Source organism: Pelophylax lessonae (assembly GCF_965119305.1).
Source record: "Pelophylax lessonae genome assembly, chromosome: 10".
NCBI classification, from domain to species: Eukaryota; Metazoa; Chordata; class Amphibia; order Anura; family Ranidae; genus Pelophylax; species Pelophylax lessonae.
In genome coordinates this window covers 42,577,529-42,592,478 of record NC_138777.1, presented here as the reverse complement: position 1 = coordinate 42,592,478, position 14,950 = coordinate 42,577,529, and the positions used below count along the sequence as shown (strand labels likewise).

Below are 14,950 nucleotides of genomic sequence, written 5' to 3'. Positions count from 1 at the left end.
GAAATTGATTTTACAGTAAGTCAAAAATCCCATTTTCTCTTTCGTTCATTGACGGAAACAGCTCCTAATTCTTCTTAACCATTGGGACGTCCCAAAGCAGTGTTAAACATGAGGAAAACTTGCGGCCAAGAAACTTGCGGCCAAAAGAAGCACCCACAGATACCAACACATCCACTTTATAAAACTTTGTAAAAGTGTGCACAGATGGCCGACTTGCAAACCTGCATTACTGAAGCCTGATGGCAGAAGGCCCAGGAGGCACTAAGCGCCCTAGTAGAGTGTAACAGGGAAAGGAGAAACCTGACCCCTAATTGAATAGGCTTGAGTCACTGTCTGTCTAATCCATTTGGAAATAGTCGCAGCAGAGGCCAACCCTTTTTTGAGGTCCAACCTGGAGTACAAATCATGAGTCTGACTTCCTAAAAGGACTTCGTAGCTGCCAGGTACATCCTGATTGCCTGAACCCCATCCAGGAAATGCAGAGATTCCTGGATAACTGAAAACACCAAATTTGAGGACCCACGGCGGTAATGGAGACCGCATTGGAGGAACCAAGTGTCAAGCTCCCTGGATAAAAGGTACACTCCAAGGAAATTGTGACCAATGGATGTTGAAAGAAAACCGCTAAGGCAGAAACCTGGTCCTTGATGCTACTCAAGGCCAGGCGCTGCTCAACCCCCAGTTGGAGGAAAGCAAAGATCCGAGCCCCAAAAAAGGAGCGAGGAAGAATCCCAAAAGACTCATACCACGCAATGTATGTCTTCTAAATACGATGGTAGATCTTCCCAGAGGTAGATTTTCTAACCTTTAACAGCGTGGGAATCACTGATTCAGACAAACCTCTATCCTTCAGCACCTGGCTTTCAAAGAGCAAAGCCTTTAAAACCAGCGACTGTAAAGCAGGATGGAAGATTGGTCATTGAGACAGCAGATCTTCCCTGAGAGGAAATCTCCATGGAGCAGCCATACCAAATCGGCTTACCAAGTCCGGCGAGGCCAGTCTGGAGCCATCAGAAAGACCGGAATCCCTTACTGGTTCGATCCTGCACAGGAGTCTTGGCACAAGTTTGAGAGGAGGATAGGCCTAAATCAGACAATACTGACGCCAAGAAGCCACTAATGCGTCCCGGCGTCGACCAAAAGGATCTCGAGACCATGCCACAAACCTCTGTACCTTCCATGCAATGTGTACAGCAAAGAGAGCTGGAACAATCGTTCTGCCCACCTTAGAATGCCTGCTACTTCCCGATCCGCCAGGACACTTCTTGTGCCCCCATGGTGATTGACCTAGGCCACGGCCGTGGCATTGTCTGATTAGTACCGGACACCCCTGAAGATGAATTGTTCAATGATCCAGACAAATTCGAAACACTCGGAGTTCCAGAACATTGATCGGCAGTCTGGACTCTTCCTGAGTCCAGACCTCCTGAGCACAAGCTGTGCCGAGGACACCTCCCCACCCAGACAGGCTGCCAGCCATGGTGACAAATGCCCAGTACAGGGGGAGAAGGATTTCTCTGTCGAAGTGCCGGAGAACGAAGCCAGCTCTAGGGACTGTGGATTCTTGTCCCATTTCACCAGCATTTTCTTTTTGCAGAGATCTTGTGTGGAACTGTGCAAACTGAACCACCTCTGCCCAGCACCGGCATGCAAGCCCGGAGGGATGACCATCTGCTGGACAACAGAAGCTGAATTGCCTCCTGCAATTTCTGGAGTTGTTCCAGAGGAAGCAACACTCTGGCTGAGGCCGAATTCACCCAGATAGTCTAGTTTTGTGGATGGAACCAGAGCAGACTTCTGAAGGTTCAGAAACCAACTGAACTCCCTCAGAGATCACAGAGACTGCTCGCAGAAGAAGATCGTCCAGATACCCCAGTACCGTGATCCCCGCTGACGCAACAATGCTGGCACCGGGGCCAACACTTTGTGAAGACCCGAGGAGCAGAAGCGAGACCAAAAGGTAAACGCCACAAACTGATAATACTCTTCGCCCAAGGCAAAGCGGAGGAAGCGCTGGTGACCGGCACATATTGGAATGTGAAGGTAGGCGTCCTTGATGTTGATAGAAGCGAGAAAATCCCCCAAGGTGTAGGGAAGCCACTACCGTGCAAATGGACTCCAATCTGAACTTCTGTACCCGGATAAATCAGTTTAGCGCTTGAGGTTCTGAATTGGACATACCCTGCTTTCCTTCCAGGGAACTGTAAACCGGTTTGAGTAAAACCCCTGAAAACACTCCGAAGCCGGAACAGAGACAATCACTGCATGAAGTAATGAATCTTGGGACAAGAACCTTTCCTGGAGGAAAAGACCGGAACTCGATCTTATAGCTAGGCCAAATGTCTTCATGGACCCACTTGACTTGTACCAGAGAGGTCCACAGATCCGAAAATCAGCGAAGACATCCCCCCACCCCAGATACGGGTGAGGGTGCCCCTTCATGCAGAGAAAGCCTTGTCTGCAGTACTGGAAGAACCCCTCGTGGCTTGCCAGACCAGGTGCTCTTGGAACCTCCGAGGGAGGCCCTGAAGGACTTTTATCCCTTGAGGGTCGAAAAAAGCCTCTTATGAGCCAAGAAGAATGGCCACATCTACTACAGGGCTCCTCGCCCTCGGAAGAGGATTACTCTTCCTCCATGTGAGACCCTTAATGAGGCCATCCAAGTAAGCTCCAAACAGGCGATCCCCCACAAAGGGGAGATCAGATAAGGCCAGATAAGGCCTTCTTAGAATTCTGGTCCGCAGACCAGCATTGTCAGCCAGAGAAGATGCCGAAGGACCACTGCTGATACAGACAGCCTAAAATCAAAAGGAGCCGCATCTAAAGAGGCATAAGAGATAAACTGTAGCCCCTAGATCAACTGATCCGCCAGCTCCGCAAAGGCAGGGGGGAAGCAGTTTCCCCTTCAGGTCCCGACGTAAAAGTTTAGCCCACTCGTCAGAGTTTGCGACACCAGCCTAAGCCGAACCAGCCATAGTGAAACATATGGCAGGCCAGAGCCTCCGCTCTATTATCAACCAGATCTTTAAAGGCCAAGGACTCCACAACCGGAATTAGGGTAGCTTTATATAATATGGAAACCGGCGAGTCCACTACAGGTGGGACTGTCCACTTTTTAGGCAGGGAATCCTTATATGGAATCCTTATAAGGATGCCGCGGCCGAAATACCAAAGGCGGTAGATGCTATATCTAGAAATGTTGAGATCAATATGAGGTGCGGGACAATAACTCAATACAATTCATATAAAAGTCTTTCGATGAGAAAGGAATTCCTAAAAACCATAAAATTGTTGAAATCAATATAAAGAGTATGACAATAACTCAATACAGTCCATATAGGAATCCTTAGATGAGAAAGGAATTCATAAAGGAGGGGTGCAAAAAATTGTAGAAGAACCACAAGTCCCAGCATGTGGATAATGTCCGAACTCTTCACACCGTGGATAGAAAGGTGATCACCCGAGAGATGGGAACATACAAAGTGGCTGCTTACCAGAAAGGTATGGCCATCGAACCTAATGGAAAAGCCACAAACGCTTGACAGAGGGGGTATGCAGGAACATCAGGAGTTAATCCTCAGGGAATCAAGATGTTATCATATAGGAACGCATAAAGGCTATATAGGTAGAAAGGGATAAAGGAGGCACATAGCATAATACTGTATATTATTAAAAGCAGGTTTATTAAAAAGGTTACACTCACATGTTTGAGGATAAAACAGTCACGTCCAAAATAACAAGAACCGCTGATGTAGGTAGAGTCCGCGGCGTCCCACATTCACAAAAGCAGTGAGAAGCCGGCAAAGGGGGTGTGGTGTCACGTCTGACACCGCCCAACGCGTTTCATCATAGGTTGACATCGTCTGGGGCATGGTTGCCACACTTGACCTCCACGCCCATTTATATCCCCCGCTATGTAAAACAGGCAGCGTACATGCCGCCCAACCGCAATCGCTGATGCCGGAAGTGCCGCATCATATGCACAAGAAAGGACGGATGTGATGTCGGATATCCGAGGCCACTTGGGAAAAAGTGTTAGAGCCGAATGAGAGACAACAAAAATATTGAAAAAAACAACGATAACACACAGGAGCAGAAAGAAAAAAGGTCCAAAATACTGACACAAAGGAACCCCTAACCTAATATAGCTCAAACTATTCCCTACACATTATATGTCCGCAGACCAAGTGGTAAGTTTTAGAAGTGCCCCACCCAGTGGTGAGAAAATATAATCAACAATGACACATCCTATAAAAATGAATATAAAAAGAGGTTCTGTAAATATGATGCAGCAACTCCAAAACCCCTGCATGCGGTTTAACAAACAACCATATAATAAAAGGAATACATCAAAGGAACTCCATACTACAAAGTGCAAATTAAATAAAAAATGTGTAAGGGCTCTTTCACACGGTCCGCCTCCGTAGGTGGATCCGTGTTGCTCAGCGGGGATCGATCCGCAATCCCCGCTGAGCCGGCGGATGACAGCTCCGTCTCCGCTTGCAGAGCGGAGAGGGAGGTGTCTCAGCCCCCGCTGCCCTCTATGGGGGATCGGATGAGAGTGGACCGCCTGTCCGCTCTCATCCATTCCGATCCGATTACTGAACGGATGGAAAAATAGGGTTTCCATCCGTCCAGATTTCACGGACAGGATCGGATGCGGGTGGCAGCGGGTGTCATCGGAGGTGTCTCCGCTGACATCCGCTGCCCCATAGAGCTGCATGGAGGATCCGATCAGATCCGCCTAAAAAACTGACAGGCGGATCTGATCGGACCGCCCGTGTAAAAGAGCCCTAAGTAAAAACAAAAAAACAAGACAAAAGAAGATAATTAACTGTTAATAATAAAGCAGTTAATGTCCCACTCCACGTTTAAACCGTGTTTTTAAAATGTATATCCACCGTATTTCGATAGGAGAAATCTCCCTTTTGGATCCTCTCCAGTGGAGAGTAAATGTGTCAATGGCGACAACAAATGTATTATGAGGGTTCCTATGACAGAGGTCATAGTGTTTGGAAACCCTTTCTTAATGTTCCCAACATTCACCTAAATGTTTATGCACATTTTGTTTTGGATTTTCTAGGAGTCTGTGTATGCGGCTTTCTCTTTTTGTCACAGATAATCACTTTATTTTATTCATAGTTCAGAAATTTGCAGGGGGCAGAAATTTGCGGGGCGGACTAACCACTCCCCCAAAGGCCTAAATTTTTGTGGATGCCCAGCCACAAGCCTCAGCGGAGCCGATCACCCAGGGGCAATGGAGAGGAGAGCGGATGCACAAACGGAGGGAAGTGGCTTCAGCGACCCTCACTGAGGCCGCCCCACATAGCTCCAGACCAGTAGGCTTAAATTTGGGGCCAAATCTGACCGTGTGAGGCACGGACACTAAACCATCTAGTTCCCCCGGCCTAACAACTGTAGCAGGGAGCCCAGAGAACATCCCTGTCCAAGTCACCACCCCCCGTTTGGCAGGGGAACCCTGCTCAATCCCCCCCCCTCCGTTGTGCATTAGGCAAAAGCCGGTCAGCAGCAACTCCAACAAGCCTCCCTTAAGAGCATGTGGCAAAAGCCAGCTCATAACCTCACCCAGGGCGAGGGGGGCTGAAGATCCACAGTGACCCCTGAACTTTTAGAGGGCTTGGGAGGGAACTCGGGGGTCACACGGTCCCAGGGAAGGGCCCACGTCCACCCCACTACTTACCATACCAAGAACAGGGTGGGCACCGCTCCTGACAGACCACCGCTCCCATTGGGATATGGGTGGCTGATAACCAGGAGGAACGCTGCGACTCAGGCCGAGGCCAGTTCGCACGTACCTTCGCGAGACGATTAACTCGCAGGCCAGCCCCCGTCCAGTGGGGCTATGTTGCGGCTGACCTAGTGCAGAGCTGAGGCCTGCGTTCGCTCACTGGCCAGACTGGGGAGACCCTCTGGATCTAAATTATCCCGTCCGGGCAGTTGACAGTAGATTCTCACAGGAAAAAAATAACAAAAAGGAAAAAATCTATTTAAAAGGAAAAAAAAATTGCCAGGACCAGAGATCCCAGCAAGGAACTAGGTCCTTACTCCTGACTAGGCAGAAAAAAACGGAGTGCCTATAGCTGAGTGTGGGTGTATACCCCCTGGGACTTCTCATAGGCGTAGTCAAACTTTTTCCTGCCTAGTGTCCTACTCCTGTAGGGGGCAGTATAACCCAATGGTTAGGAAGAATCCGGATCGGTGTCCGTCAATGAACGAAAGAGAAAAAAGAACAAAGCATATCCCTCTATAGTGTGTACTTGTCTCAATTAGGAGCACTGAGGTTTACAACCACTTTAAGGTAAAAGACTATGCACCTGCTGATTGACATCAATAGCTTTAATAACTGAGAGATTTATTGTAAAGTAGCAAAAAGGTGAACCAACCCTTGAAGCATTCATTGACCGGTACATATGACCTTCATTTAGCTTCCTTCTGAACTACATTTGACCAGCTTTTAAGAGGGTTTTTTTTTTTAAATCCTCATAGCCTTGTTGCAAAACCCATTTGAAATGAAGAAAAGCACGATGACACCAGCCCAAAGAGAACATTTTGGTTTTAGATCAAGTAGAAAAAGGTAGGAACCTCTTCGGTGTTGTTGTCTTGGGCTATACTGGGGAGATTCTCCCTCGCTTGGTGTCCAGGTGACACTGTTGTCATCCAGACAAAGTCAGATAAAATCTGCAGCAGGGACACAGACAGCAATAATATGTTGATGTGGTTTCTAGCCACCCTCTACTCTATTTAAAACAGAGGTACTGTACAGCAATCTTTGTTACCACTTGGAAAAATCTCTTCACTTCCTGTTCTGGAGACAATAAATATTCTTGGGACAGGAAGTACGAAAGTTTAAAGGATTAAAAGAGGTGCATGGAAGCTAATGAGTGTCAACTAAACCCCTGTTCTTTATATATATCATGAGACAGGTCTACTTGGTTGGTGGCAGACTGGAGGGTGAGTACATCAGACTGGGGGCTGGCTGGCTTCCATGCACCTCTTTTAATCCTTTAAACTTTCGTTTTTTTCTGATACAGGGATGGAGACGCTGGGCATTACCTGCTGGTGTCTTACCTAAAGTCCCACATAGCCCACATTGTTCTTGGGACAGGAAGTGATTATAATAATTCCATCAGTGATCTTTTTAATTGCAGAGATAAGAATGCAGATAATACTGGTAATGCAAACATTTAAGTATAAAGTGAAAAAATATATACCAATGGTATATCCCCCGCGCCTGATGGTGTATTAGTGTGTATTCAAAGAAAATTTTAAAGAAGCTGTAGAATGTGTGTAGGGGGTATCAGTAATAGCCTCAAATTTCAAGGCTACCTACAGTGCTTGCTATGTAGTAATCCAGAGAAGGATCTGGGAGTCTTGGTAGAGGATAGACTAGGCAATAGCATGCAATGTCAAGCGGCAGCTGCCAAGGCTAGCAGAATATTAGCATGCATAAAGAAAGGGATGTATTCCAGAGATAAGACTATAATCCTTCCACTTTATAAAACTCTGGTCCGACCGCATCTGGAGTATTCTGTCCAGTTCTGGTCGCCAGTCCTCAGGAGGGATGTGTTGGAGCTGGAGAGAGTCCAGAGAAGGGCAACTAAACTGATTAGGGGATTGGAGGACCTTGATTATGAAGAGCGTCTGCAATCGCTTGATTTATTCTCCCTGGAGAAGAGACGCCTGATGGGGGACATGATAGCAATTTTTAAATATCTCAATGGGGATCTCAGCTTAGAAAAAAAGCTGTTCAGTCGAAGGGATTGCATGAGGACTCGGGGGCATACAATGCGATTAGAGGAGAAGCGTTTTAACCTCAGGCACTGTGGGGGGTTCTTTACTGTTAGGGCTACAAGATTGTGGAATTCTCTACCACAAGAGGTGGTTTCTGCGGGTAGTATGGTGGCTTTCAAAAGACTCTTAGACTTACATCTCAAGGATCAGGACATTAAGGGCTATGTGAGATGATTACAGCCACACACACCTACACAGGTTGAACTGGATGGACTATTGTCTTTATTCAACCTCACCAACTATGTAACTATGTAACAACTCAAAATATGCAATATACTTCAATAAATCATGTGATATGTTCAAAACAATTATAAAAGTGATAAGTGCAATGAATAAATAAATATCTGCAAATTTCAATCAACATATATATACACATCAACTGGATACGTGGGCTAAAGGATATGATGAATCAAAATTCCATATGTATTAAATAATAAATAGTAAGGCTCCATTCACACCTGGGCGTTTTTGAGTGTTTTTCAGCTCCAAAAACACTCAAAAAAAAAAAAAAAAACGTTCCAAAACGCCCAACAAGTAAAACCCCATTCATTTAAATGGCCCCTTTTCACATCTGAGCATTTTGCAAAACACCTGTAGCTGAAAAAAGTTCATCAGCTTCTTTTTGGGCTGATTACCAGCGTTTTTGATAGATGTCAATGCCTGTCTCCAAAAACGCCTGAAAAAAAAAAACGCCTGAAAATCGCGGTAAAAAAACGCGATCAAGTGTGAATGCAGCTTTAGTGCATAAATTGGTGATGAATAACTTATAATTAGTGCAAGTGTCCCAAATGGGTTAATTCAAGTCCATATAAAGTGACTGTAGTGATCAGAGTTAAAAAAAAAATCTTCCTTGAGCAAATATGCTCATCCGATAAAATTCAAAGTGCAGGTGCTCAGTGTGGATCTTATCCAATCCGCCTTGTGACATAAATGGCACAGGTTCCTCTCCACCGTGGTATCGGTAAAGTTGGGTGACTTACCAGATGTAGTGAGGGTCTCATATGCCTTATAGCATTAAGACCACTCACGCTTGTATATTGCATATTTTGAGTTGTTGGATTACCACATAGCAAGCGCTGTAGGTAGCCTTGAAATTTGAGGCTATTACTGATAAAAATTTAAGTATGGCCAAAGCCTTTATTATCCTGGATCACTTGTGCTCTCCTGTGACCCACAATCAACCGACAATGGGCTAAAGCCCGCTGTCATCACAGAACCGCTCCAGACTCTGGAAAGATCCCAATAATGTCGGGATCCACCTGGATGCCTGGCTGGCAGCTGGCTCAGCCTCTCAGGGTGCCACTGAGACTCTGAGCAAACCACTACTGCCCCCTCCCCAGCCTGGTGCTCCAGTGAGCCTGGAGGGGCAGAGTAGAGAGCAGTAACTGACAGTCACTGCTCTCTGCTCTTGGAAGACCGAGAACAGAGCAATCAATGGTCATGTGATCACTCAGTTCTTAGACTTAGAGCTGGCGGGGACAGCTGAAGCAGGGAGGCGAGTATAGAGGTTTGTTTTTTTTTTCACTATCCCCACACTTCTTTTTTACTGTTCAAACCCAACCTACACTGAAATCTAACATCAATTATACCTCCCTTCTTTTTGGCAATGCCCTGTATGTGACAGTGGCTCTAGTATATGTTTATCTTTGCTTCTAACCTGTGTGATGACATGAGATTCAGACTATTAGAAGTCATTAGCAGTTCGCTCCATCTCCTGAATACACTGCAGCCTGGCCTTCTTACACAGCTCCCCATCAGAGTCTTCATGCTTGCGTTTGGGAGAGTCTACAGCACACAGGGACAATTTGGGAGCTGCCGAGAGAATATGTATAAAAAGAAGAAAAATGTTTAGACGGCAGTGGCACACATCCAACATAAAAGCTACTTTGCACTATCCTAACAGAGTACTCAGATGGTGGTCTTCTCATTCCTCATAGTCCCGGTTCACATTTGTGCGATGCGGGAACGCTGCGAATATGCAGCGTGTTCCCGCATCGCATCCGCACCCCTGACAGTTCACACTGCCATATGCGATACGCTGGGGGTGTCAATTAGAAGTTAACGACACCCCCAGATCAGATCGCATATCGCAGTTCGCACAGAATCGGATCGCAGTTGTGATCCGATTCTGCTGAGGGTCCTGTGCGTGTTTCAGTGCGATTGCGGTGCAAATTCAGCCATACAAACTGTATGGCTGAATTTGCACCGCACAGAGATCGCATGTAATTTTAGGAGCAGTGCGCTCCGAATTACATGCGATCTCTGTCATCGCACAAATGTGAACCGGCACTTACAAAGATAAAAAAATAAGTGTGTGATTTCCAGCTCAGCACTAAAATATGGTAAACTTTTATTTATCAGAAAGCTATGGGCATGCGCAGGATCTCTAGGCCGATGAAGGATGGATCCATATAGTACCAAGCATCCAGCAAATGCACAGCAAGGATGGCAAAAAACAAAAGCTACGGCACTGAGGGTTCACTAGTTACTTTTTATTTTATAGGATGTAATAAATAAAACTTTTTTTTTTTTTTTTTTTTTTAAATGGAACGGGTATTAAAGATTCAAATGTAAAAAGTCACCCTTGCAGTAGGGCCCTCATAACCTCTGACCTGATCAACAGGTATTTTTTAAATTGTATTTTATCACATTTCTCGAATCACTAGAACAAAACAAATTTAATGGCATATTTGAAGTATAATGAATGGCAATCTTTTTCTTTCAATTTTGGATAAATTGGAGAGAGATTAGAACGCATGTTAGGTCTTTATTGCTGTCTGTGCCCCCCTTAGAGAGGTTTATCCTCTATTTGACCTGCTGACCACCATCACCCAAAGTAGAAGCAAAAGAAAATCTCAAATTTTGGGTTGTCACTAGACAACAAATGGGGACACTGGCTCTGGTGACCCTGAGGATTTCCTCTTACTTCCTTTATTGGCTATAAGAAAAAGAAAATCTGGAAATTTCCTTAATGGGATACAGATGATGAAAATAAAACCGACAGGGGTTATAACCCACCCTTACTCTATAAAAAAAAAAAAAAAAAAAAAAAATGTTCTACTTTAACATACCAAACTGGAGCAAATAAAAGAAGTTCATCGCTACTGGGTAAAAACATACTTAAAGAAAAAAAAAAAAAAAAAAAAAAGAATAGGGATCCTGACATGCCTTCCGCTGATATTTCTGCATTTGGCCAGCTAATGTTATGGTGCAACCAAAATCACCATTTAAATAAAATTGGGCAGTTACAAGTTCTACAAAACGCAAGATGAATGGGTCGCAAACCCATCAAATGCCAGTTTCCGCTTCTCCTGGCACTCTTTCACACGGGCGCCCCCCTTTCCATCCCGGATCCTAAACTGCTCCCCTGCTGAGTTGGATCAGAAGGGAAAAGGAATATCATATATGGATCTGTTTCCTATGGGTGGCCAAATGTAGGCAGATGTGCATCCGCCTATATTCGCTTCCATCCGATCAGCTCAGTAAATGTGAACATGGAACAGTTATGCTACCACCCCCCCCCCCGCTGAGTCAGATTTATAGCTATGCAATCAGGTGCAACAAACCTGAACATACCCGGGTGTGGGCGGATATAAGACGACATACATCCGATTACATGCAGCTACCCATTGGGGTAACAATGCAATCCATATTTGATCTGGGTCAAAAACTGATTGACAGATCACTCACGTGAAAGGGGATTTACACCGCGCAAAAAAAAAAAAAAAAAAAAAACCCTTTACAAAAAGGAACTTTCCAATTATGTTTTAAAACACCTTGTGCTGTACTGCCATCTAGTGGATAATGGACAGATTGAATGTAGACGTGTACAAAACAAAAATTCAGTCTGGGCTCACGCCAGAAATGCATGCCATAAAGTTCTACAACTGAACTTTCAGTTTAAGTTCCAGTTGATGTGAATTTGTTGTGAATTTGATGCGTTACACAAAGTCTGGATTCACATGTCATCCAAAAACACATTGTGTTCAATGACGGTCGTTCATATCTATGCGTTGAGATTGCTATGCGAATGCGATGCGGCAACAAAAAGGGTCCTGTGCCAATTTACTGCATTGCAGTGCGGTTTTCCTCTCCACAGACATCAATTGAAGCCGACATGAAACTGCATCTTGTATTCCGATGTGTGAAAATATTGTTTTTTTTCTGTGTAGATTTTAAAATATTTCCCCCCTAGCCGAAATCGCAGCTGCGCCCAATCCTATCCAAAAATGGATTTTTGTAAAATCTTACCGTAAAATCCTTTTCTCTTAGCTCATCGACAGACGTAGTCCTCGGTGATACACCACCTTCGGGTTATGTTACCTCCGCAGGAGCAGGACTAGACAGGAAATTAAAAAGCTCTGGCCACACCCTAGGGGCAGTCCCAGAGGGTATATCCTCTCTCTCTCTGCCTCAGCAAATCAGTTATGTGAAAAAGCAGTGCTTAGAGAATTTAACCCAACCCAACTCCAAAACAGAGGGGCGGGGACTACGTCTGTCGATGAGCTAAGAGAAAAGGATTTTACGGTAAGATTTTACAAAAATCCATTTTTCTCTAGCGCTCATCGACAGACGTAGTCCTCGGTGATACACCACCTTCGGGACGTCCCAGAGCAGTATCACAACTGAGGGGTGGGAAAATGGAAATCAAATCCCAATCTAGAAGGCCCAACCGGTGCCAACTAGAAGTTTACAATGCTCATCCTAAATGATGAGACTCAACAAAAAAATTTTTCAAACAGAAAAAAACCCTCGAGGTAGACCACCGGTCTCCTCAATTGCGGCCTGCAAAACCTTGCGGCCAAATGAGGCATCCGCCGATGCCGTCACATCAATTTTATAGAATTTAGTAAAGGTATGTACCGACGACCAAGTGGCCGCCTTACATACCTGGACTACTGACGCCTGATGGCGAAAGGCCCAGGAAGTACTGAGCGCTCGAGTGGAGTGCGCCCTAACAGGGAACGGAGGACTCTGACCCTTAATAGAATAAGCCTGTACCACCGTTTGTCTAATCCATTTGGCAATGGTCGCGGCAGATGCAGGCAAACCCTTTCTGGGGCCATCCGTGATCACAAAAAGTGAATCCGTCTTACGGAATGATTCCGTAGCTTTCAGGTATACCCTGATTGCCCGAACCACATCCAAGGAATGCAACGCATGTTCCCGATGATGCTTGGGCTGAGGACACAAGGAAGGTAGTACAATATCTTCATTCAGATGAAAATCTGAAACCACCTTAGGAAGAAAAGATGGCTTAGGATGAAGTACTACCTTATCCCTATGAATCACTAGGTATGGGGACTGGCATGATAATGCAGCCAGTTCTGACACCCTGCGAGCAGAAGTAATAGCCACCAAGAAGACCACCTTCTGGGATAAAGTAAGCAAGGGAATCTCCCTGATGTTTTCAAAGGGAGGTTTCTGTAGAACCGACAAAACCAAATTAAGATCCCAGGGCGGTAAGGGCGCGCGGACTGGAGGAGCCAGGTGCCGCACCCCCTGGATGAAATTCCGCACCAAGGATTTGGTAGCTAAAGGTTTCTGAAAGAAGATTGCTAATGCTGAAACTTGACCCTTGATGGTGCTCAAGGCTAGCTTCTGCTCAACCCCTTGTTGCAAAAAGGCCAATATTCGAGACACCGAATAGGTACGTGGAGGAAATCCTAAAGATTCGCACCACGCAATATAAGTCTTCCATGTGTGATAATAGACTTTGCTGGAAGTCGCTTTCCTTGCTTTAATAAGGGTAGGAATGACAGAAGTAGACAAACCTCTGTCCTTCAGTACTTGGGTCTCAATGGCCAGGCCATTAAAACCAGCGACTGTAAAGCACGAAGGTAAATAGGTCCTTGAGACTACAGACACTCCCTGAGACGAAGTTCCCACGGAACGTCTGCGACTAACCTGTCCAAGTCGGCCAGGCCGGCTTGAAGAGGCCAGCCTAGAATTTCTAGGACCACTGGCGCTGATTGGATCTGAACCAGGCGTCCCTAGAGGTATCTGGCCCCGACCATCCGAGAAAGTCTGGTCGTTTTCTGTTCCCACACATTTATCAGATACCTGATAGTTATCAGGCAAGGTGATCTTTTCTGGTTGAACCTCAGGGACCGAAGTCACCCGACTAGAGGCTACTTGGCCTATCTGGTCAATCAGATCCGATTCCTGTGAGGTATCGGGACTAATTTTAGGAAAAGGTAAAGGAAAAGATCTATACAGGGAACGGTAACTACCGCTTCCTGTACTTAAATGTTGGAAGGGAAGAATCGCACCGGTAGTAGTGGTTGATGCTCGATCTAATGTCCTGAATACCGGTGAAAACGTCCCCCCACCCTGAAATTGGGTGGGGGCGCACCTTCAGGCTGTGTACTCCTTTACTTCGGGTTTGGCTGGGTTGGTCCTCTGCTTGTCCGACCAGCCCTTCTTGAACCCTCCTGGAGGAGTCTTGCCTTTCCCGGAAGTACCAGCCGGGCGTCCTTTATGGGCGGTAAAGAAAGGTCCTCGCTTATTGCGAGGTTCCTTAGCTTTTGCAGCCTGTGGCAAAAAAGTACTCTTGCCCCCGGTGGCATCCTTAATGATTTCATCTAGGTTGGCTCCAAATAGACGATTCCCCTGGAAAGGGAGATTGGTCAAAGTCTTTTTGGAACCTAGGTCAGCTGACCAGCATTTTAACCACAGCACACGTCTGAGGATCACTGCTAACTTAGATGCATGCCCTAACAAGGGAGTAGTGTCCAAGGCTGCGTCACAGATAAACCGTAGCCCTTGTATGATCTGTTCTACCAAATCAGATGTCTCCTGGGGAATATCTTTTCCCCTAAGATCTTGGCGTACCATCTTCGCCCATTCTGTAAGTGTCTGGGAAACTAGACCAATAACAATTACTGGTCTAAATGCTGACCCTATCAGAGAAAAGATAGTGCGGGACTCCGCTTCTATCTTTCGATCCACCGGATCCTTAAAGGACGAAGTGTCCTCCACTGGAATAACCGTGGCTTTATTCAGCCTGGAAATAGGCGGATCCACGACTGGTGGTACCGTCCATTTCTTAATGATGGATTCCTCAAACGGATAGCGTCTAGCAATACGCTTGGAAATAGTAAAGGTACGTTTAGAATGTTCCCATTCTCCTTTAATC

At 45.8% G+C, this 14,950-nt stretch overlaps 1 protein-coding gene and 1 long non-coding RNA gene across 2 annotated transcripts in view; one reads left to right on the top strand and one right to left on the bottom strand.

Moving 5' to 3' along the window:
- Positions 1 to 14,950, top strand: part of LOC309565207 — a 1,884,446-nt gene that overhangs the window by 178,156 nt on the left and 1,691,340 nt on the right. The window lies entirely within an intron of this gene.
- Positions 1 to 14,950, bottom strand: part of CRY2 (cryptochrome circadian regulator 2) — a 95,625-nt gene that overhangs the window by 4,868 nt on the left and 75,807 nt on the right. Inside the window, exon 11 of the mRNA XM_082270008.1 lies at positions 9,470 to 9,624. Within this exon, the coding sequence (XP_082126134.1) occupies positions 9,497 to 9,624 (128 nt within the window). The 3' untranslated portion in view covers positions 9,470 to 9,496. The remainder of the gene's footprint in view (positions 1 to 9,469; positions 9,625 to 14,950) is intronic.